Source organism: Corvus hawaiiensis, chromosome 6 (assembly GCF_020740725.1).
Source record: "Corvus hawaiiensis isolate bCorHaw1 chromosome 6, bCorHaw1.pri.cur, whole genome shotgun sequence".
In the NCBI taxonomy this organism is placed as follows: Eukaryota; Metazoa; Chordata; class Aves; order Passeriformes; family Corvidae; genus Corvus; species Corvus hawaiiensis.
In genome coordinates this window covers 2,777,710-2,802,192 of record NC_063218.1, presented here as the reverse complement: position 1 = coordinate 2,802,192, position 24,483 = coordinate 2,777,710, and the positions used below count along the sequence as shown (strand labels likewise).

Below are 24,483 nucleotides of genomic sequence, written 5' to 3'. Positions count from 1 at the left end.
GGATTTAACCATGCACTGGGAAGGGTGGAAAAAAAGAGATTTATTCAGTTGTATCAGGGCTCTGTTGTCCTGAGCAGTGCACGGAAGGAGAGCCCATCTGCAATAGGGGATATCCCAAAATAACAAGGAAAATACGGTGTTTATACAGCACTGGAGACTCGTATCCTACTGCTTGTAAGTCCTAAGCTGGCCCGGAGAAGCTGCCAAGTGACGGCAGTGCTTCTGCAGGAAGGAGCTTCAATAGCTGCTGCAGCAGGAAAGGGACTTTAAAAACCCATGGATTGGCAGAGAGAGAGCATTTAGGAGCAGCCAAGTCCTGGGATAAATGGGATAAATGGGCTATCAGGTAGGGCTGCCTCGATTTTCTTTGCCCTTCACCCAGATTCAGCCTTGCTGCTTGAATGCTGATTGTGTTCGTGGGTCTCTGTGCGACAGCGAGCACAGAAAGCACAGAATTAAAACACACCCCGTGTGCATCTTGATTCAGACTTACTGCTGCTGCCTGGATTCTAGATGGGAATTTAGTGGTGGCTGTGGGAATTAAAATCTGCAATTGTAATTCGTGCTGGACAAGCTGGCGGGATGTGACTGCGGCCAGGCGCCGGCGTGGATTGAAAGCTGAGGATGTTTCAGGTTTAAAACACTTTATAGAGCAGCCCTTCACTCCTTCTCTCACTGTTCTGCCCTCACAGAGGTCCCTGCAGCCATTTGTGTGATTTAAGATGCCTCTTGCATTCCCAGGACTGTCTGGATGGCTTTCCAAGGGGAACAGCTCTGTGGGTTTTGCTGTACAAAATGTCCTAAACGTCCCTCGTGCACGTCGCTGCCTCTTGGCACAGTTCTGGGAGGCAAATGCAACACCAGGTTCTTCCTGGAAAAAAAAATCCCAGCCCTTCCAGGCTCCAGAGGTTTGGGTTCAGGCTGCAGGGGAAGGTGGGGGAGCAGGGAGCAGGGTTTATTTTTGAGGCCGGGAAGGAAGCACCGTGCTTCCCTTTCCCGAGGGTGTTGCTGCTGGGGTTGGGCTCCTGGAGTTCCCTGAGCCCAGCCCACGCTCCAGCTGATGCTGACAGCTCCAGCCTCCTCATCCCTGCTGCCTTCACCTGGGGGATTCCTTGCCTGGAAGGGTGGCAGTGATTTCTTGTGACCCTTACACGTGTGCAGCTCATTCAGTAAAATCCTGAAAGGGTTTGGGTGGGAAGGGACCTTAAAGCCTATCCAGTTCCATCCCCTGCCATGGGCAGGGACACCTTCCACTGTCCCAGGCTGCTCCAAGCCCCGTCCATCCTGGCCTGGGACATTTCCAGGGATCCAGGGGCAGCCACAGCTTCTCTGGGCACCCTGTGCCAGGGCCTCCCCACCCTCACAGGGAAGAATTCCTGCCCAATCTCCCATCCATCCCTGCCCTCTGGCAGTGGGAAGCCATTCCCTGTGTCCTGGCACTCCATCCTTTATCAATAGTTTCTCTCCATCTTTCTTGTAGCTTCCTCAGGTACTAGAAGGTCACAGTTAGGTCAACTCAAAGCTGCTTTTCTCCAGGCTGAACAATCCCAATTCTCCCAGTTTTTCCTCATAGCAGAGGTGCTTTATCCCTCTGCTCAGTTTGGTGACCTTCCTCCGGACTCGCTCCAGCAGTTCCGTATCCATCACACTCAGCAGCTCAGAGGAGCTGCTGCATCTACAAACACCACTGAGATTTGCAACCTGCAGTAAACTTTTAAATTCCAGGTCTGGGATCTCTAAGATGAATTTGCAGTACTTGGAGACTTACCTGAGCTCTGAAAAATGAGTGGCCAGCTGATAAATTGATAATAGCTGATAAATACGAGTAAGTTGATGAATATGATAGGTTGATAAATAGGAAGTGACTGATGGTAGTAGATGAGAGGAGCCTGAGCTGGAATATTAAGCCTTGTTATGAAGCTGTAACCCCAACAAATCAGTAACTCATGAATTGGGACTCTGGTGAAGGTTTATAAACCTTTGATCAGATTTAAGCAGGCTGCTGGCATTCCCTGGCCTGCAGGGATTGCTCCAGGCAATCCTGGATCCTTGCAAAGCCCCCAGGGCTCTTGTCATTGTGTAAAACTCAACCCCACAAAGCAGCTGCTAAACATTTGCCAGCCTCTTTTATATATAACTACCCCATGGGACAGGCACAGACCTTCCCCTTCCTGCTAGAACCAACATCTCGCTGTTAATTGAAAGTGTTAATTACTCTCAGGCCCGAGGAGTTGTTTTTGTGCTGTGGCCTGAATGGTTAATCTGCAGTGTAAACCCAAATCCCCTTCTGTTAGGCATAAATGTTACCGGTTCCAAATGCCTTTGGTTTTTTCCTCCCCCTGATTTTTGGTGCCAATTCGTTCAGTTTTCAGTAGGGCAGAAGTTGGACTTCATTACCAGAGTCCATTGTAATGATTTCTTGGATTTTTTTCCGGGTAGACAAGGCTTGTGCAAGTTTGCATGCTTTTCTATATTTGGTTTTGTTTAATTTGATTGTACAAAGCTGTTGAAAAGTCCAGCTGAACGTTTCCACTTTCTGCAGTCCTGATTGTGCCATTAAACCAGGAGTTCAGAGGAAAAATCCCGCTCTTGCTGGGTTCTCTCAGTAACCCCGAGCTCGAGATCCTGTTTTGAGATAGGGACAGACAAAAGTTCATTTGTCACGTTGTTCTCATCTCGGTTTAATTCAGATGTGGCTCTTGGGGATAATCTTTACTTATCAAACAATCATGGAATATCCTGAGCTGGGAGGGAACCACGAGGATCATCCAGTCCAACTCCTGTACAGGACATCAAGAATCCCACGCTGATGTTGGTGCTGGAGTGTGTTCCTTGGTACCTCCAGTCCCTTTGGCATTGTGTCTGCTGGGACTTCGCCTAATCCTGGAAATACTCCAGTTCTCTGGAATTGCTCCTGGCTTTCTGGCTGGTGCTCTGCGGTTCTGAAGCATGGAGACAGGAGCTGTTGGAATAAATGTCAGCTGGTGGTTTTAATTTGGGTTAAACTGGTGTTCCATGATGGAAATCCAGGATCACAGGGGGATCTGGAGCTGAAAACAGAATTATTGTATTACTAAATAAAATATTATGTTATATATCATTCCATTCTCCACTTTTCCCTGTGTGGTGGGAGGATGTGGCACTGTTACTGGTTGTCAGAGTGGAAGTTGCTCTGCAGGAATGCCAGGGCCATGTGATAGCGAAAAATATTCCGGGTGTTAGGGAAAATACTGCACAGGGTCTGTCTTTTGGAGTTATCACCATGCTTTGGTTCCCCAAATGCTTCCCAACTTGGAGGTGACCTCCAAGAACTCCATATTTAAACCCCTGCTGGAAGGAGAAGTGGCTGTTGAGTTTTGTTCTTCCTTTGAGAGGTAACTTTTAGTTCCAGTTGGGAATTTTCAGGTTTCCTTTGGAGAAACTGAAAGTCCTGTTGAATTCTCCTTGCAAACCTCCTCCTGGTCCTGTTTTCCGTATGTGCCGAGGTGGCTGGGCTCACCTTTGGATAGCACAGGTATCCTGGATGGTGGGGATGGGAAAAACCCAAGAACTGATAGTTAACCCTAAAAACTGGGCAAAATCCCTGCTGGGGGGAGGTGTTGGGTCACTCATGACCCCTTGGCTTCGTGTTCCAGGCGGGATCGCTGCTGGGCTGGTGATCCATGGACACGTTGTGTCTCACCCTCATTCCCCTTGGGTTCCTCCCTGCTTTTATACCCCATCAAAATAGGATGGAATACAAGCAGTTCCTTGTATCCAAGAAGGGCTGTCAGAGTTTTTTGGATCGATAGTTCCTTCTCAGTTAAGCACATTTTCAAACTTCTTTTGTCCTCTGAAGGCTCATTCTGGTCCCGCTTTTAACTGGGGGAAAAATGGGTTCTTTGTTGTAGATGTCAAGAAGGACTGGTCGGATCACGCGCTGTGGTGGGAAAAGAAGAAAACTTGGCTCCTTAAAACTCACTGGACGTTGGATAAATACGGGATACAGGCGGATGCCAAGCTCCAGTTCACCCCTCAGCACAAGCTGCTGCGCCTGCAGCTGCCCAACATGAAGTACGTCAAGGTGAAAGTCAACTTCTCCGACAGGGTCTTCAAGGCTGTTTCTGACATCTGCAAAACCTTCAGTAAGTGCTGAAAAACGCCCCTGGGAGCTCCCCAGTCGATTTGGCCCCTCTGCTGCACGTGCTTGTCCTGGAAATTTGATAAATCCTTGGTGTTTTCTGGCTTTAAACGCCCAAGAGTCACTTGGACATCAAGCAGCCTGGATGTCCATTCTTTCTCCCTTCCAGATCTACACTTTTGTGTGCAAATACTTCAGTAACAGCACCAATTGAGCCAAGAAGTGATAAAAAAGGTATTTTTTGTGCTGAATTCTCTTCCATAGCAGGGCTGTCCTTGGGTTTGTCACAGGCAGGGCGGTACCAGCCCTGCTTGATGTTCAAGCTGCTGGTGTTGGGTTGTGATATTTTTTTTCCCTGCAAATTTATGTGCTGGGTGAAAAGCAAACCCTGAAATGGGAAATCTGCCAGCCCTGTGGGTTGTCTTCTAGTGGAAAATCATATTAGAGATTAAGTGGTGATGCTTCACTGTAAAACTGTCTGGTGGAGGGAAGGAACTGAGTCTTGCTGTCTCCTCTTCACCCTCATTTCCTTGTGGAGGAGAAGCCCAGGAGAAAGGAGGGATCTTTCCCTACCAGGTCTCATTTTTTACCCACCTTCACAAATTCCTCATCCTAAAACCTGGTATTTCTTCCTGCCCACCTAAAAAAACCCAATGAGGAGATGGCAGTCCCACCCCGAGGAACTCCAGTAAGGGCTCCATATTGGAATTCTCCCCTCCAAAAAGAGCCTGCAACCCATCCTCAGCTGTAGTAAATCTATTCCTGCTCTCAGAAGGCAGCTGAGGTTACTCTTGGCTGACCCAGTTGTTTGGGGAGGCAGGAAGAGCTCATCCCTACGTGCCGTGTCTGGCGCATCTGTGGTTTCGTTGGTATTTATAGCTGGTTTAGGATCTTTGCTGTTCCTTTCCTGTTGTGTTGGGGTTTTTTGAAAGCGTAAATATTGGGCAATTTCTCCTTAAAATAGAAAAGGCTTAGCCAGCGTTATTTCTGAGTGGATTTTGCTTCTCCCACCCCCCCCTGCTCCGTGTCCCATTGGCATTTGGGATGTTGTGCTAGACAGGGAGGTCCCAGGCTTGGATGCTGATGAATCTCTCCAGCAGTGACTCATGTCAGGAAATTCTGATATGGCTCATCACGAGACAGGAGAGCTGTCACTGATGCTGTCAGAACCTTACATGGGCCTGAAGCAGCTTTTCCTTCCAGCTTCAGAGCTTTCAGTGTATTTGTGAACAAACCAGCAGAATATTCCTAATATTTAAAGGTTTGGGAGGGGGAAAAAGGCTCTGGGATAGCAGAGATGGGAGCTCTCTGAGCAGGCAGCAGGGACAGATCCATCAAGGGTGGTTCTGACTTCCCTTCTGTGGCATCTGAAGTGCTGAAATTAATGTTCCTGATTTGGGGGAAAGCAGGGCTTTTACTGGAAATTTCACTTTCCTTTGAGTGACTCTCAGCAGCCTGAGCTGTTTGAGGACAGACAGAAACTGCAGTGATTAAGTGGTTTAGCCCTCCCAGTTGTGTTTACTGGGAGCCAGATGTTCAGCAGAGCTACTGGGAAGATGATACATGGGCTTGGCATCAGCTTGAAGGAAGAGGGATTGGGATGTGGGAAGACAAAAGTGCTGGAGTTGGAGGGGCTGGGATACTCTTCCCAGGACCACAGAGGTGTTTGGACACCTGTGCAGATATGTAGTTGTTCAAAAATGTGCTATAGATACCTAAAATGTCAGATATATTTTAACTTTTATATATTTAAGATCTATCATATAAAAGTCTATCTAATAATACACATTGTATTACATATACATCATGGTATATATTAGGAGAAAAATTCTTGGCTGTGAGGGTGCCCAGAGAAGCTGTGGCTGCCCCTGGATCCCTGGAAGTGCCCAAGGCCAGGCTGGACAGGGCTTGGAGCAGCCTGGGACAGTGGAAGGTGTCCCTGCTCATGGCAGGGAGTTGGAATGGGATGAGCTTTAAGGTCCCTTCCAACCCACATTTTCTGTGATTTTTTGATTCTGCCATTCTCCTTTTTTCTCTCCCCACTTGGGTTTATCCTGCCCCATTTTTCTCCACTACCTTTCCCTGCCCTCGTCAGCATCCCTGCACAGCTTGGCTGCAGAGAGCTCTCATATCCCGTCTTAATCAAGCTAATTGTCCCTCCACAGAAAACTGAGCTGATATTTCAAGGTGGAAGGGAAAAGTGATCCCAGCATAGTCCTTGTCTCTGCAAATCCCGTGATTTCTGGTCTCCAGGGAAGTTAGGACAGAACTGTGCCTGGGAGTTGCTCATATTTTGGCTGTACCTGTTTGCTGTCGTTGCCCCGGATCACTTAATTACACCCCTCAGTAACTCCAGCACAAAGCATCATTAATGAGTAATTGAAGTAATTCCTGAAGTTCTCAGGACTCTGGCTGGTTGCATTTATAAAATCCTCGCTACACCAGCAGGAACACCCGTGGATGGATTATTTAGGGCTGTCCTTTGCTTCTGTTCCCTTTAAATTGTTACCCAGAGGTGTCACCCTTGCAGAGCGTGGCTGATTTTTCAAGAGAAGTCTCTGTTCTTGTGCAGAGGGAAGTCATTGCAAAGGGCAACTCCCCGGGGCTCCCAGGAGGTGGCTGTGGGAAGATGCTGGAGCCACTCGCACATCCCTCACTTTCCTGGAGGTCGTGTGAAGCCGGAAAAAAACCCAATCTCATTCCCAGTGGCTGGATTGCAGCCCCTTGATTCCCACAGCAGCCAGTCAGGAGGGTTAAAGGCACGCATTGACCCTGGCAGGCAGGAGGAGAGGAGCGGGCAGTGCATGGGATGGGCAGCCCTCATCCAAAGGGTGGCCTGGAATCCTGCCCGGGAGCAGCTGCTGGCAGGCAGCTCCAGCCTGAAGGGCCAGCTTTGATCTGCAGTTAAAGACCAGAGAAAGAGAAAGTAAAACTTCACTTTTATTTTTCTTTCAGAGCGACAGGGATTTGTGCTTCCCGCCTGGCCGGCAGCGGGACACGGGGGTTGGGATGGGATGCTCCCGTGTGCCTCTCTGCTCTCGTCATCCCACTGGGAGGTAATTCCACCCAGAAAACTGCCCATCAAATATCCAAATGCATTTTCATGGGGCTGCACTCAGCACTTTATTGGTGTGAGTGGGAATATCCTCCCAGGAAAGCAGGGTTTGGGAAGGTAGGAGATGCTTAACCCATCATCTGACAGAACAGCAAATGGAAAAATCCTCTTTTCCTACATCAATAGGAAGGAATTCTTGGCTGTGAGGGCAGTGAGACTCAGGCTGCCCAGAGAAGCTGTGGCTGCCCCATCCCTGGAAGTGTCCAAGGCCAGGTTGGATGGGGCTTGGAGCACCCTGGGCTAGTGGAAGGTGTTCCTGCTATGGCAGGGGCTGGAACTGGATGATCTTTAAGGTCCCTTCCAACCCAAACCATTCCATGATTCTGGAATGGCTTCACTTGATTCCAGCCCAGTGGATGCCTTGCAGCTGCTCATGCCCTTAAGCTGCTTCCTTCCAGCATTTTGCCTGTATTTTTTTCCATGTATCCCAAGAGCTCCAAGGGACTGCAGGCAGGCTCTGCTGCTACTCTCTGAGCACGTGGGACAGGAAAAGCAAACAGCAAGATGCAAGTGTGAGAGTCTTTTCCCAGGCCTCGGCGTTTCCTGCCCCAGCAATGCTCCTTCTCCTGGGGACACGACTTATGTTGGAGCTGCAGGATGAGGGGAGGTGCTGTGACAGCAGGAAAGCTCCCATCCTTCTCCTGGCTGTGAAGATTTGGGACCTCTGCTGCCCTCCAGCCTGAGAAGAGGAGCAGGGAAAATGCTGGTTGATGTTCATGGGAGCACAGAGAGGACAACTCAGTGCCAGGGCTGGGAGGAGGCAGCTCTGAGAGGAAACACTCCAAAATTCATGACCAATCCCTCCCTACCCACCCTGAGGCTGTGTAAGACAGAGAATTCTCTCCAGGCTCTTTCATTTCCCCAGAGTCTGGTGGAGCCGCACACCCAGCTCCTGCCTTGTAATCCATGGGAATTAGTCACCTGTTTTGGAAAACCAAGTCTGGGGAGCATCCTGTGCCCAGCTGTGGCAGTTTCCATGCCCACATCACATCCCACTCTGTCCCCAGCTCCCCTTCTTGCACAGGGTGAGGGTGGTCTCATCCTGAGGAGCTTGTGGAGCCAGGCAAGGAGCAATGGGATGCGCAGAGTCCCGTGAGGGTGATGGGCTGCTTCCCATTGTCCCCAAAATAAGGAGGTTCCTGAGACTCAGTGAGTGATGGGAAGTGACAGCCAGCCTTCCCTGCCTCAGCCTCTGGCCACCAAATGCAGCCTGAGCCAAGGTGGCAGTGGCATTTGGTGACAGTGGCATTTGGGAGTGGCAGGATGCCAGCCCAGCCCAGGGAAGGAGACACCGTCCCGATGCCAAATGTGACCCTACCTTTTTTTTCCCTTTCCAAACGTTCCCTGCTCCAGGACAGAACGTCCTCTGACTCCTGAAGTATTTGCAATATTTCCACGCCCTCCGTTGCCAAAAAGACTTCTATAAAAAGCCACTGTTTGTTGTTTTTTGGGTTGTTTTTTTTTTTTTTGCAAAACTGAAACCCTTTGCTAGTGGATGTGCAGCATTCCCAGGGCTCTGTGACAGGCACGTGGAGCTGCATCCCTGGCCCAGTTGCTTTCCAGGAGGCAAAGCTGTCTGGAGTTTGTGGAATCACAGAATATCCTGATTGGAAGGGACCCACCAGGATCATCAAGTCCAATTCCTGGTCCTGCACAGGGCAATGACCACGTCCCACTGCAAACCTCCTAAACCTTCTTTTCTTCCTTCACATCCTGCTGGTAAATAAAGGAGTGTTTTTCCTGAAATCATGGAGCTGAAATCATGAAGTCCTGGTAGATGCACATCTCAGGGGAGGAATATGGGGAGCAACACCAGCATTCAGGAGGAATTTCTTCATGGAAAGGGTGGTCGGGCATTGGAAGGGGCTGCCCGGGGAGGTGTTGGAGTTCCCCCTCCCTGGAGGTGTCCAGGGAAGGACTGGATGTGGCACTCAGTGCTCTGGGCTGGGTGACAAGGTGGGGGTCAGGCACAGCTTGGACTTGATGATCCTGGATGTCTTTTCCAACCTAAATGATTTGGGATCTTGGGATACAGGCTGTGGATGCTCAGGAGCATCAGGAGGATGCTCGGGGATGACGTTCACAGGGAGACAGAGGCAGCGAAACACCAAGGATGGGTTTGCTGCCTTTCCCTGCCACAAGCAGAGGGGTTTGGCAGTGGCACAGCTATTTCTAAATATGTCCAGGGAATGGGTGTGGAAGGAAATCTTCCCATTTCAAGAGCCAGCCAAATTGCAACGTCCTCAGCTTTTTCAACTGCAGGGCCCAAGTGTTCCTCTGCCAACTGCAGCATTTTCCCCTTTTATTGCCTGCCCGTGCTCAGCTGTCGTGCAGGATCCCAACCAACCCCAGGAACTGGGGTCAGTGAAATAATCAGATTTAATTACAAAGTGTCTAAGATGGAAAAAAAATCCTCTCCACCCTCCCCCCTGTCGCCACCCCAGGCATGTTCTGCGTGTGGAGGAGCATCAGGTTTTATGTCACCGTGTGAGTCAGAGAATTTTTTCATCCTTACTCTGCTGTTGACAGAGACCCTTTAAATAGATTTCCATCCTGAAGGCATTAGGACACGCTGGCAAAAACTTGGAATGAGTTGGATTGCTCCTTATGGGCCGAGGCAGAGGGAGGGTGTAAGTGGATTGTTTTTCTCTTGTTTGTGGGATTAAATTAATGGAGTTTAATTGGCCTCGAGCTGCAGTTCAGCCACTTCAGGGGCAAGGCTTGAAGTGCTGCCTGTGCTCCAAGAGGCATCCAGATAACGGGAGCCTGGGGATTTCGTCCCACTTATGGAAAAAAGCATCCAAACATTCAAGTGTTTGTTGACTCTGCCTCTCCAATGGCCCTTTTTATTGGCCTTGCAGTAATGCTTGGCTCCACCACCACTGGCTGCATCCTCCTCCTCCTTTTCCTTCTCCTCCTGGGTCTCTCCTGGCTGGTGGTGCCCAGTTTCGTCTCTGGGAACCACTGGCACAAACATTCACACCCCTGCAAACCCCACTGACCCCATTTTTGGGTGGTTTTGCACATCGCTGCTCCCTTGGCAAATCTGTAAGTCAACAGGTTTTCCACCCAGAATTTGGGAAAATCAGCCCCAGCTGATTCCACACCCATAGCACTCCTTGGGCATCTCCAGAGGCTTTGTGGGATGTCCTGACAGAGCTGCAGGGCCCCAGGCAGTGAGTGGAGAGCTTGGGTTTTGCCCAGATAAATATTTAAGTTCCTGGGCATCTGAAGAACCCATAATAAAATGTTCTGAATGTACAGACCCAGTAAACTGTGCCAGGGGGTGAGGATCTGCTCCATCAGATACTGCCCAGAGTCCAGCACAACCACAGCCTTATCTCCAGGCACTTCTGAAGTTATGTAAGTCCTTTTTTAGTTTCTTTTTTGGCTGGCTTTTTTTTCCCCCCCCTCTGGTCTGTTCTGCAAAACTTTTATCTCGAGAGAATTTATGTTGCAGATAAGTCGGATACTTCATTCTGTAAACTTACACTGTGAAAAACCATCCACAGAATTCACTCATTCCAAGAAAAAAAATACTTTATTTTTGGTTGTAAGTCTGAAATGGTAGAAAAATGGGGTTTGAGGTCTCATTTTTCTAAGATTCGTCAGAGTGATGCACAAAGGCTGTAATTTTTATGAGTCATTGGTTGGAGGGAGCAGTGATGGAGTGCAGAGAGTCCCACTTCCTAGAGATATCCCACTTCAGAACACATTTCCTGGAGGAGGGAGGCTGGATCAGCATTAAAGAGAGGATTTCCCCTCAATGCTCTGTTCTACCAGTAAATTTATGGAGTTTTTATGGTTTGAAAACTAAGGAGGTGAACCAGCCCTCCGGCCTTTAGGGGAGCCAGAAACGGGGTGGGAAATGGGATGCTGAAAGCTTCTTTGGAACATTAATTTTCCTTCTGCATCAAAATTTTCTTTGTATCTCATTATTTTCCATATATATGAGAACTGAATGCTGAAAGTAGTGTGATTTCCCATCATTTCAGCTTTTGGGGAAGTTGGTCCATACTCAGCCCTTCCAGTCAATGATGTTGTGTTCTATAAATGTGTGATGTAAGAAAACCAAAAATCTGATTTCTTGTGGGACTGGGAGCCCCTGGATCCCTGGAAGTGTCCAAGGCCAGGTTGGACAGGGTTGGAGCAGCCTGGGATAGTGGAAGGTGTCACTGCCCATGGAAGGGGGTGGAACAGGATGGGCTTTAAGGTCCTTTCCAACCCAAACCATTTTGGGATCCCCATCACAACACACCTTGGTGGATAAAGATGCAACAGCTTCAAGATTCACTTGGTGGATTTGGTGCAGAAGAGCATAACTTGGGAATTTTACACACTGTATGGAAGATACTTTTTTCTTTCTTTAAGTCAGTTTGCAGGGTGCAGATGGTGCTTTGTGAAGGAAGAGGGTTTAATCCCAGCTCTGGAGTTTGTCTCGGGGTGGGAGATAAATGGGCACAGCTGGGCTGGGTGAGCTGTGCAGGGGCTGGGTGAGAAATGAGAGCTTACACAGGGAAAAAGGCCAAGGACTTCCCTTCAGCCAGAGACAGCAGGCACAGGCAGGGTCTCGCAGGCAAATGGAAGAGAAGATGCTGCAGGCAGTAAAATGGCTTCATCCAAGAGATTCAAAGCCACCTCTCTGATCATATTTTGAGCTCCAAAACTCTTCCTTCCACGCTCAGACCATTCTGACTCCTTTCTGTAGGATCCCAGAATGGTTTGGGTTGGAAGGGACCTTAAAGCCCATCCTGTTCCACCCCAGCCATGGGCAGGGACACCTTCCACTGTCCCAGGCTGCTCCAAGCCCCGTCCAGCCTGGCCTTGGACACTTCCAGGGATCCAGGGGCAGCCACAGACCAGTGCCAGGGCCTCCCCACCCTCACAGCCAAGAATTCCTTCCCAAAATCCCATTTAAACCTTCAGTTTGAAGCCTTTCCCTCAGCTGCCTTTGTAAAGTCCTGCAGTCTATGGCGCATCCATCGGAATGCGCTCAGGAGGAATTTGCCGCCTATCCATGGGACCGATGCCGGGATGCTCCGGCATCCCAAGGATGTGCTGCCTGCTCCATGCCCTGCAGCCATGTGCTCTTTGGAAGCAGCTGTTGAAAACTTGCCCTGGATCCTTCCTATCCTGCCGGGAGCATCAGGAACAACTGAGGGACTATAAAAAGTCTCTTTGATATCAGATGGTCAAGCCCTGGGCCGATTCCAGGCGATCGCTTCCAGAATCCCAGCCTGGCCCGGAGCCCTTCTCCCGGCCTCCCTGAGTGCTTCCAGCTGAGAGGCTCCAGCAGTTGTTAATGCACCATAAATAAACCTCAGAGCCTCAACCTTGCTCCAAAATACCAGGGGAACTCCTCGATTTAGGCTGTGCTGCCTCTTGTCCCCTGCGCGTGACCCCGGTTGTCCCAGCAGATTCCTGCTCCATGAGGTAAGCTGGCTGGGATAAATGGGAATGCGTGGAGCTGGCTGCATTCAGGCTCTAGGTATTTATTGCTAGAAATGGTCAAAAAGTTGGGCAGGGAAACTGAAAGGGTGGGTGGTGGGGGCAGGGATGGGGTTTAATGGGATGATGTGTGTGGAGAAATAATAAATGAGGGTTAAATTAAAGCTGAAATTAGATAAAGCTGATATATATTAAAAGGACTAAAATAGATCAATAATATAGGAATAAATATCTATAAATATAGAAATAAAACTAAATCGTAAGTTCAGAAAGTTTATATATAAAATAAAATACAAAGATACCTAAATCTATGTATTTTATACTTTTAAAATCCATATAGATATATTAGTGTGTATATTTTTAGCCTGGAAGTGTTCAGAGCTGGATTCTACAAGGCTTGGAGCAAGCTGGGATAGTGGAAAGGTGTCCCTGCCCGTGGCAGGGGGTAGGACTGGATGGGCTTTTAAGGTTCTATCCAGCCTAAACCATTCTGGAATTCAATGATATGATTGAAATAAATAAATATAAATATATAAGTTTAAAAACCCTTAAAATAAATTACGCTTTCTAAAAATAAATATATAAAAATATGTATGTATACAATATTTATATATATATAAATATGTAAGTAAATAACTGCAAGAATATAAATAAAAATAAAACTTAAATTAAAACTAGATGATGGGATGGGATGGGACACTTACAGTGTAAAAGATGGTTAAATCCTGAAGTGCCTGACCTGTGGATTCAGGAATGCCAGGGCTAGTGGGATCCATCCCTGAAGATCACCTGGATGGGGCGAGTTCCCAGTGTGGTATTTCCCAGCTTGTTTGCAGGAAGGAAGGTGCTGGTGTGGGTGGGCAGTGTGGGGGTGTGTCCTGCTCCAGTCACCAGCTGGGGACCAAATTCCAGTGTTAATTATAATCCCATGCCTGGGAGTGCTCGGGGAACTCCCACTGCTGCCAGCACGTGGTGAGATCCCAGCCCTGGAGCTGCTCCTCTTTGGGATAATGACTGATTGTGTCCTGCAGCATTCCTGTGGGTGGGAAAACACAGCCTGGCTGCAGCCAGCTCCTGTCTCCTGATCTCTCCTGCAGTGGGAATGGGACCAGGGGCTGCTTTCCATAGGGCATTCCAAAGGGACAGATTTGCAGCTGAGCATTTTGGGGTGATAGGTGCAAAAAACAGAGTAAGAAACAACACAGGAGCTTCAACATGGACAACCAGCTGCAGGGGAGACTCCAGAACTCCTTCCAGGCTCAGGCATGTCCCATGGGCTCCATAGAATCATCAGAGAACCACAGGATGGTTTGGGTTGGAATGGACTGAAAAGCTCATCCAGTCCCACCCCCTGCCATGGGTTGCTCCCAGGCTGCCCCAAGCCCCAGTGTCCAGCCTGGCCTTGGACACTTCCAGGGATCCAGGGGCAGCCCCAGCTGCTCTGGGCACCCTGTGCCAGGGCCTGCCCACCCTCCCAGGGAACAATTCCTTCCCAATCTCCCATCCATCCCTGCCCTCTGGCACTGGGAAGCCATTCCCTGTCCTGTCCCTCCATCCCTTGTCCCCAGTCCCTCTCCAGCTCTCCTGGAGCCCCTTTAGGCCCTGCAAGGGGCTCTGAGCTCTCCCTGGCACCTTCCTTTCTCTGGGTGAATACCCCCAGCCCTCTCGTCCCATCTTTTCCCAATCCAAGCTGTATTTCAGAGCTCTCCAAGCTTTTTGCAGCCTTTCACCACTGCAGTTGGATGGCTCCATGCCCAGGTGAATCCTTCTCCAGGTCAGTTCCCACATCTTGACCAAGCACAAGGACTCCTGGTCCTGCTCCAGTCCCTCAGTGGTTTCAGTGGTACAACAGACAGCAGGCTCTGCTTTCCTGGGAAACCCTTTCCCACTTGGAATTGACTGCAGCAGACCCAAGTACTGCCTTGGTGGGAAATGGAAATTCCCTTTTCCATTGCTCCCCATATTCCCATGGCTGGAAACACGAATGCAATGGGATGCTCCTCGTTTTAAATGGGTTTCACATTGTTCAGGTTGGTCCTGGGCAGGAAGATGGGAAAGAATTGCTGTGAGAAGGAAACACTTTGGCCAAAATCTCTTTAAAAAGTGGGTAAAGGATAGGCTTTAAACTTTCCAGTGTGATGTGTAAATAAATGGTTAACTCTTGGATTGCTCCTGTGGAAGGGAGAGGACCTGACCTGTTACCTACATGGCTGAGTATTTCTATTTCTTTACATTATTTCTATATCATTGTGTATTCCTATATTATATAATATTTCTAATTTTATATTATTAATGTGGGTTTTAATTCTTATTATTTATATTTGATGTCTGGAAGTGTTACTAGGCTCTGTCACGGGATCTGCCAGTGCTTACATTTACATTCGAGTGCCTGTGCCTGGGAAATTCCACGTTTTATCCAAATGTTATGTTACCTTTCCAGCCAAGGACAGTGCTTGTTTCCAACAGGCTTGCAGGGAAAATGCTCTCAACTTGATTTTTAACCATTGCAGAAATTCATCCAAGGGAGATACTGGGTGTTGCTGGATGTTGTTCCTAATGGAAGGATGTTCTTCTTTTCCCCCTTTTCTCCTCTTTTTTTTCCTTCTTTTTTCCCATCCTGCCATTATAAAAGTGGTCCATTTTACCCCCCCAGACATCAGGCATCCAGAAGAACTCTCCCTTTTGAGGAAACCCAGAGATCCATCAAAGAAAAAAAAGAAGAAGTTGGATGATCAGTGTGAAGATGACACCTTCGAGCTGGAGGGGCCGCTGATCACGCCGGGGTCCGGTGAGCTGGGAAAAAAATGGGAGTGGGGGAAAAAAAGGCACAGCAGTGTGGGGCTGATTGAATTTCTTAAGGTCTGTGAGAGAAACAGACCCCAAATCCATGGCACAAGTCCTGGCAGGCTGCAACACTCGGTCACACGAATGCATGTCTGGAGCTGTCACGCATTCCCAGGAGCAGAGCAACCCCAGGCTTCACAAAACAAACCAGAGCCCGAGGGTGGCCACTGGAACACTCAGATGATGTTGCTGAGAGCTTTTCTCACCCTGCTAAGAAAGGAGTTAAATGGAAAATCGTTCCTAATGTCACATTGCTGGTGTGGTTTAGGCTGTGCCACTGTTCCAGTGTTTTATTAATTGCTTTAGTGTCGCCTTACATGAAGGGTGTAGCTGTGGATTGTGATGCTAAATAAATCCTTTTATTGCTGGGGGGTAGTTGGTCAGTCTGAATTCCAGATCCAGAGCAGGATTGGGAAGAGAATTTCTGGTGGAGTAATGTCCCACATGGAGTAACATCCCTGACGGAGTTACCACAGGCAGCAAATTCATGCAGGTGTTTGCAAGCAGAGGGGTTTTTCAGCTGTTTTCCATGGCTGCTGGAAGTCTGGTGTCCAAAGGCAAATGGCAGGAGTTTAAACCATAATATTGGCCAAGTGGGAGCACTTTATCCCAAATGGATTTGTGGAGAAGGTTGTGGTGGCGAGCAGGAGAGACGTGTCTGGCTGCCAGAGCTCTTGGGTTTAAATCCAGCAACCCAAGGGAAGCAGGGCAGCTTTAATTGAAAAAACGACCTTGGAATTCAGCAAAGTTGTATTAATTGATGTTAAATCAACTGCAGGGAAGGTCATGGAGTGGTGGCACAGGGCTTGCAGGCAAAAATGTTTTGGCTGCACAGGGTGATGTGCACCACGGGTCTGGAACAAGGAAAAATAATCCTCCTTTTGCTCTGATCCCACTCTTTCTCCTCTCAGCTACTTCAAAATACTTCTGGGCTTGTCCTCTCCCACTCCTGGCTCAGAGAATTTGGGCAAGGCTCCAGTCAATTTTCATTTCCATTTGGCATTTTCGTCTTGAAAGTCCATTCTGAGCCTTTTCAACAGCCAGTGTTCACAGAGAGCATCTCTGTTAGATTAATAGGAAAGACTTGGCCTGCTTTGGGGGAAATGTGTGCAGAAGCTGGGGTTTATTTTAATTATTTATGGCTCTTCCAGTGAGTCACTTGGCTGGTTTTGCTCTCCTTGTGAATGAAATCACTCGCAGCAGGTTGAATTCCTGCCTGTTCAGGTGCCATTCGATAAAAGTCGTGGGTTTCATCTGAATAAATCATTTCTAGCGTTGTTCCAACATCAGTTTGTGTTGCTGAAAGCTTTTGGAAAGCTAATTAATAATTCAGGAGGTGCTGATTTCAATGTCTTGGGAGTGTTTTGTCACTGAGTACCCCAAACCTGGCAGTGAAACCATTTAAATCCCGGTGGGCAGAGTTGTCAATACACCCACAGGATGTGTTGCCCAACACTTTCCATTAGAAGACCTGTAGTCACTTGTTTATATAAATTAGCCAAATTTGTAGCTCTTTCTGCTGGAACTTTCCATGACACTGCCTGCCTGGGGCACATTTTTTGAGGGAAGCTTCTTTTGAGATGTTCCGGGTGTTTGGAGAAAGTGATGAGAACAGTGCAGGGCAAGCTTTGCTCTGATGGAGCAAACACTCAGTCAAGGAGTGTGGGGGGATATTCGTGGAAAAACCTGCCCGTTTGGGGCAAAAAGTGGGATTTTCTTTTGTTGGTCCAGCTGATGCTCAGCCCTGTGTGCTCGAGCTGTGTGAAGGCTGAGGGCAGCAGCAAGAGTAGATGGGGAGGAGGGAAGAGCTCTTTTGGGAAGTGATTTATGGAAGCGATGGGGGTTTATGGGTGGTTTTTGTTGGAGTTCTCTGCTCCAGGGCTGTAACAATCCATGGGGAGAGCACCTTTTCTGCTGCTTTTAGAATCACAGAATCACAGCATAGCTCAAGTTGGAAGGGACCCTAAGGATTGTGGAGTCCCAGCTCCCAAAGTACCTCATCTAAGAACCTGGAAATCATCCCTGGCCTTTTCCTTGCAAATGAAGGTGGATTTTTCCATCCCTTGACCATTCCTGCTGCTTTTTTGCTCGTGCCTGGTTTGCTGGATCTGTCTTGGCACCCACAGTGTTTACAGGTCCCCAGATGATTCATCCAGACTGGGATGCCAGCAAAACGAGCAGGAGCATTAAAAGCATCCTTTTTTGATGGTTTTCACTTTCATTTTCCATCCTGCCAGGCAGTTTAGAATCAGGTTTGTAATTATTTGGCGTTTCCTAGCCATGATGTTGGTTGTCACTGACATGATGCTGTTGATTCACGCTGTTCTTCCTGCTCCTTGAGATGGCCATCGTGAAAAATGAGGGTTCAGAAAGGTTTTTCCATTGGTTTGGTCTTGGACTTTTCCAGTCTAGCTCAGTTTTCTGTCATTCCTTGGCCATGAGGCTGGAGGGATGGTTTGGAGCAAGGAGCTGGAGCGTGGCCCAAGGTGGTGGCTCGGGGCAGCAGCGGGAGGTGGCACAAAAGGCCTTGTTTGGGTGCCTCGAATTGCAGGCTCGTGATTTAGGAAGGACACAGCCCTTTCCCAAAAATCCAGTGTGGTGTTGCACCTTCTGGTGCTGGTGGGCAGATTTATGCCCAGCAGGTGATGCTGAGGGAGCTCCTTGCCCGATGTGTGTACACAGTGGAATTCCTGGCATCAGGATACAGTGGTTGATCCTCCCTTACTCTGAAAATCTGGATTTTATATTAAAATTCAAAGTTCCCATGAGATGAAGAGGGGCTGTTTCATTGGATGGTTTGGAATGGAAGGGATTTAAAAGGGACTTAAAGCACTTCTGGTTCCACCCCCTGCCATGGGCAGGGACACCTTCCAGAGACCAGGATGTCCAAGCCTCATCCAAGCTCTCCTGGAACAACTCCAGGGATGGGGCAGCCACAACCTCTGTGTTAAGCTCTCAGCTATTTTGAGCTGTGAGATACCGAGCTGGATTTGGTTTTTTCTCTTCAAATTAATAATTTTAAAGTGTTTGGGGGTTTTTTTGTCTGCTTTGAGTCGGTACGAGCTGTGAAGCTTCGAAAGGCCTGGGAGTAACGTGTGCTTTGGGGATCAGTTTGGCACCACATTGCACCACTCGCTCAGCACATTAATTCCGAATTTGTGTGGCCACCTCAGCAAGCTTTTCCATCCGGGAATGCCACATTTCCATGCCCAGCTGTTCTTGGAACGTGAGCAAAATAACGGGAAGTCACTTCAGTTGCTTTGCTGCCACCAGCGCTGCTGCAGATGCTCCATTTGGGTGGTTCAACCTCACCTGTGCTGCTCTGCCCTCTTCCAAAAATGCTCATTTTTGGCTTCTGTCCTTCTCCTACTCTCCGGGTGACTTTCTCTCGCCTTCTCACTTCCCTCCTTTCTTTCCCTCTCTATAGGCACCGATATTCTTTACATCGGCCCCGTCAAAGGTGAGCTCCACCTCAATAGGACTTTTGCCCTCTGCCTCTGGTCTCTTTGGCTGCACCCTTAGTTTATTTTCCTGCTCCTCTAAAACTTTTGACTTCCAAAATCTTTAAGCAACAGGTAATACCGGTAAGTCGGGGGCCACTCATGTCCCAGGTGCCACAGAAACTCAGGGGGCAGGAGCTTCCCGCCGTGGGAGATCTGTGTCTTCTCCCATCATTTGGGCTGGAATGAGTTTTCCATCAGTTTTGCTCTTGGAGAAGAGCCGAGAGAGAGGAGAGGGACAGGTTTTCATGGGAGAACAAGCAGCGCAGTGTTTTCCCATAGTGGAAAGATAGAAAGGGAAGGTTTTCCATCCGCCAGCTCCGGATTTGCGCGGAGCCGGCGTGGCCGGGAGCGGGCAGGGCTTGGCCCTGGGCTAATTCCCGGCTTTTATTCCCCTCGCTGGTAGGAAATATCTATTCAAGCCCAGGACTCTATAGCAAAACGATGACGCCGACCTACGACGCCCACGACGGCAGCCCCCTGTCCCCCACGTCCGCCTGGTTCGGCGACAGCGCCCTGTCCGAGGGCAACCCAGGAATCCTGGCCGTGAGCCAGCCCGTCACCTCCCCGGAGTCCTTAGCCAAAATGTACAAGCCCCAGACGCTGCTCGATAAGGCCAAAATCAACCAAGGGTGAGTTCAGGAGCCGAGGAGTTGGGGTTTTTTGCTGATTTTTAGTTGTGTTCTCGAGAGCGTCGTGGCGGCTCCGCCGGAGCGTTCCGTGTGTGTTATCCCGTGTTGGCAATTCACAGGTGGCTGGACTCGTCCCGATCCCTGATGGAGCAGGAGGTGAAAGAAAACGAGGCTTTGCTACTCCGGTTCAAGTACTACAGCTTTTTTGACCTGAATCCAAAGGTACAGAGCTCCTTGTTCCACTTGCATTTTGGAATTTCCATCCTTAGGAGCAAAGGATGCCTGGATCTCTAACGTTCTGTTGTATTGGTAAATCTCCCAAAAAAACCTGGAAGTTTGAAAATTGGTTGTGAAGACATCAAACCCAGGATTTGTGCTCCTATATACCAGGGATTTTAGGTGTTGCTAGAGGTGTTTTAAGAGTTCTTAAAGCCACTTTGTGTCAGTGGCAGAGGATTTTCAGTCTCAGATCGAAATGTTGTTTTGAGATGAGAGATCACAGAATCCCAGATTAGCTTGGGTTGCAATGGGCCTTAAAGACCATCTCATTCCAACCCCCTGCTGTGGGCAGGGATAGCTTCCAGTAGATGGGGTGGTTTTGCTTGTGCTGGGCTCCTGGTTTTCCAAGCATTCCGTGTTTCTGTGCCGCAGTACGACGCGATCAGGATCAACCAGCTGTACGAGCAGTCCAAGTGGGCAATCCTGCTGGAGGAGATCGAGTGCACAGAGGAGGAGATGATGATGTTTGCAGCACTGCAGGTGAGGGACAGCCCCACAAGCTCCTGGGTTGGGTTAGACTTGATTCTGTTTGCAGACTTCTTTGCTGATTAATCTGATAAACGAAGTTATGGAATCCCAGAATGGTTCGGGTTGGAAGGGATTTCAAAGCCCATCCAGTTCCAACCCCATTCCACTATCCCAGGTTGCTCCAAATTGGTCTTCGACACTTCCAGGGATCCAGGGACAGCCACAGCTTCTCTGGGCACCCTGTGCCAGGGCCTGCCCACCCTCACAGCCAAGAATTCCTTCCCAATATCCCATCAAAACCTCCCCTTCAGTTTAAAATCGTGTTTTAGGCCTCACTTTATCTGTGGTGGGAGCTTGGCCTCCTCACGCTGGTAGAAGTTGGATCATTTCCCATCTCCAGCTCCTCACTTGAGTTCATGAGATAATTTAAATATTTGCCACTGATTATCCCTCACAAAAAAGAACTTGACCTGCTTTTACCAAACATGTTTATATCTAGCTTAACTTCTAGTTTTGCCCTTCTTAACCCATCCCATATGAACACGGGGTTACTGAACTGTGCCTTTCTGGCTCTTTGTCCTCATACCAGCTGGGGATAATCTGTGGCTTTCCCAGAACTATTTATTTATCTGCTTTATGAAATACTCACTGTGATTTGGCATAAATGCTCCACCTGCTATTGACTTCCATGAGAGGGATGGCAGGCATTTGTTCCGTGTGGTCTGGCACACCTTGGAGCTGTAGGATGCAGAAATGTCCCCCTCAGGAGCAGGGCTGCCTTCTCCAAGAGCCCCTCCCAGGAACAAAAGAGCAGAAAGCAGAAATATAAGGACTCAGTTTATATCCAACTGCTCCGGAGTGGGTTGGGCACGGTCCTTCCTGTGAGGTTTTATGGATGTTTTGGTTTTCTGGGGTGAAAACAGATGCAAAGACATAGAATCCTGCAATGGTTTGGCTTGGAACGAGCTTTAAAGATCATCTTGTTCCACCTCCTGCCATGAGCCAGGACACTTCCACTATCCCAGGCTGCTCCAAGCCCCGTCCAACCTGGCCTTGGACACTTCCAGGGATGGGGGGATCTTAAAAATGTCCATAAACACCTGGTAGGAGGCAGGAAAGGGGGTGGACGGAGGTGCCCAGTGGCAGGAGCGGAGGCCACGGACACAGCCTGGAAGATGGGAGGTTCCCTCTGCACATCAGGAAACGTTTTTGTACGGGGAGGGTGACAGAGCTCTGGTGCAGTTTGCCCAGAGGGGCTGTGGAGTCTCCATCCCCGGAGTTACTCCAAAGCCAGGTGGACGTGGCCCTGGACAACAGCTCCAGGTGGCCCTGCTGGGACAGGGGATGGGACCAGGTGACCTCCAGAGGTCCCTTCCACCCTCAGCCCAGTGGAAAGAGCAGCTCTGCCCTGCGCAGTCCAGAGATGTCCTTTAGGGATCATTGCCTGGAGACTCCTTGCACTGGAAACATCCAAGATGGCCATTCCTGACTCAGCAAACACTCGCTCCAGTGTTTGCTGGCCTCTGCTCCTGGTTTTCCACTCCAGTTTCCCACTCCACTTCCCAAGCATGGCGGCTGTGTCGCGATGATCCCGCGGGATCCTGGGGTCACAGGAGCATCCCGGTGTGACCCTGTCCTTGCCTTCCAGTACCACATCAACAAGCTGTCCATCATGTCCTCGGAAAACCACCTGAACCACAGTGACAAGGACGTGGACGAGGTGGACGCCGCGCTCTCGGACCTGGAAATCACCCTGGAAGGTGGCAAGACGTCGACGATCCTGGTAAGGGCTGCAGGGAGTTTTTCCAGACATCCAACCTCCTTTATTTACTTCCTCTCCCTTTTTTTTTTTTTCCTAATTCTGATGAGAACGTTGCCCACACCCCAATAACATTTTCTTTAAAATACAGGGATTTTAGATACCAAGGGATAGCTCTACAAAGAGGGAATCCTGGGCAGCATCTGGAAAAGTCTTGGAGGAGCCAGGATCTTACTGATCCCCCCGTGCCCCAAGCCACCCTCCTGATGAAAGAATGGAAAACTAAATGGAAATGAAATTGATTTTTATCCTCACTACTGACTTTCCCGAATAACTGAGTTTTCCACACTGAGGTTCCTCTTCCACTGTTTCTAATTCACGTTTTACAGCACCTAAAGCAGCTGCTGGATTTTCAGAACTAATTTAGGCTTATGAAATCCTATTTTTATTAGACTGGATTTTAGCCTAGGTCTGTATTTCAGAGCATTTGGGGATTTTTTTTCTCGATATGCTGTTTTAACACTGCTTTTCCACCTTTCAGAATATAAAGCCTGAAAATTAAAGTGCATTAAAAGGACTCAGTCCTGTCAGCCTTGGCCCAGCACAGCTTTTCCAGGCATTTTGCACATTTAAACCGTCTCTTTCCACCCCTAAAATCTCTGAAATTTTCCACTTTTCCACTTCACATAATTTTTTAAGTGTTTATGACAGGGCTTTTTGAAGCTACATCCATCCTTAGACGCTTTATTGGCATTAACAGCAGCAGAGCTTTGCCATATAAACCAGAAACAACAACAACTTTTTATCACCAAGACATATTTTCTAATCTCTTCCGCAAAACCAGATTTGAAACACATCACTGAGGAGCAGTCCCTGCCAGGCAGGAGCGAGGAGGACAATGATTCATCCGAAAAAACCCATCCCTTTCCGTAGGGCTTTGTAGCAGGAGCCACTTCCAGATGCATTCGAGTAATTGAATACGGATAATGGGCAGTTACTGGATTGTTTGTTTAGATTCTGCATTTTTTTCCCTGTGCTATCTGTAAACAGTTTCTCGTTGCAGACTGAAAGTAAACTCTCCTGCTACTGGAAGCTCCTGGAGCAATCCTCCCTTTTCCTGTCCCTCGAAAACCCTTTTACTTCCAGCTCCTGGGAATTGCGAGTGCCACCTTTGTGCAAAAAAAGGGAATTTAAACTCAATATTTAAAAAAAATTTTGGGGGGGGGAAAAAATTCTTTCTAGACTTCAAAATCCCTTCCCCAGTCAGTTCTCTGTGGAGGTGCCTCTTTGCCTTTAGTTTGGAGCACCAGGAATAACTGAAGGGAGGAGAAAATGGCCTGTGCGAGCGCTGCTGCCGTGACCGCCGCTGACCCCGCGGCTGGGAATTGGCCCCGGCCGCAGCAGGAATTCCTCAAAGGAAAACAAAGCCTCGTCCTCTGCTTTCCAAACAGCAGAGCTGCGCCCTGGATTTTTCACCCCTTGCTTCTCCCAGGAAGTGGCTGAGGCTTTCTCAGCAGCAGTTTCACAACCCCTAAGCGCTGATGGGGCTCCCGGCTCCCTGCCCTGCACCACATCCCTTCCCTCCTGATCGCACTGCTCCAGCTGCGCTGGGGCAGGCGGGTGAGTGGGATCATCTTTGATTTCCAGGGTGACATCACTTCCATCCCAGAGCTCGCTGACTACATTAAAGTCTTCAAGTAAGTGCTGATGGGAAGAGCTGCTTGTGGAACTGGTAATGGCTGTGAATAATTCATGGTCCTGCCTCTTAATATCCTTTTGGTTTTTATCTCCTGGCCTTAAGATATTCAAAATATTCCATACCGAAGTTGATTGGTTCTCAAATACAAAATTCAAGGTGTTTTCCTGCTGTGGTGCATCCCAGAGCCAGCAGTGTGTGCTGGGATGTTTCTTTAACACATTTAATGCCCAGGAGAGAACAGACCATCCTAAAATGAGGAGCAAAACCTAAAAACCTCCCTCAAAGACCTCTCCTGGTCTGCAGGAGGCTGGAGGAATTCTGTCCAGCCGGGATCCCGGTCTCTCCATGCCAAAAGGAGCAGGTTAAGTTGACTCTGCCCCTCTCCCAGCTTGCTCAGGATTTAGGGGTTTTTTTTAGCTTGCTTTGACTCGGTTGGTGGTTCGTGGAAACCGGGAATGGCAGCGTCTGGACGTGGAGGAACATTTTTGGCAGCCACGACCGTCTTTTGCAATTTATTGCCTGCTGCAGTGAAAGTTCTGGAAGCTGGAAACACTGATGGGATTTCACAGCAGAGCTGTAGGATAGAGGGGGGGGAAAAAAAGCTATAGACAGTGAAGTA

General features: G+C 48.8%; 1 protein-coding gene across 6 annotated transcripts in view; it reads left to right on the top strand.

Annotated features, from left to right (window-relative positions):
* The window catches only part of FERMT2 (FERM domain containing kindlin 2), a 49,876-nt gene that overhangs the window by 14,987 nt on the left and 10,406 nt on the right, over nt 1-24,483 (top strand). For 4 of the 6 annotated variants that reach the window (XR_007204260.1, XM_048306900.1, XM_048306901.1 and 1 more), the window contains 8 exons: nt 3,891-4,124; nt 15,337-15,471; nt 18,955-18,987; nt 19,434-19,659; nt 19,779-19,881; nt 20,311-20,418; nt 22,055-22,189; nt 23,813-23,862. Coding sequence is in view for 5 of the 6 variants with exons in the window: in XM_048306900.1 (XP_048162857.1) it covers nt 3,891-4,124; nt 15,337-15,471; nt 18,955-18,987; nt 19,434-19,659; nt 19,779-19,881; nt 20,311-20,418; nt 22,055-22,189; nt 23,813-23,862 (1,024 nt within the window). In the remaining variant the exon portion in view is untranslated. The remainder of the gene's footprint in view (nt 1-3,890; nt 4,125-15,336; nt 15,472-18,954; nt 18,988-19,433; nt 19,660-19,778; nt 19,882-20,310; nt 20,419-22,054; nt 22,190-23,812; nt 23,863-24,483) is intronic. The other 2 variants (XM_048306903.1, XM_048306904.1) reach the window with 1 other exon arrangement.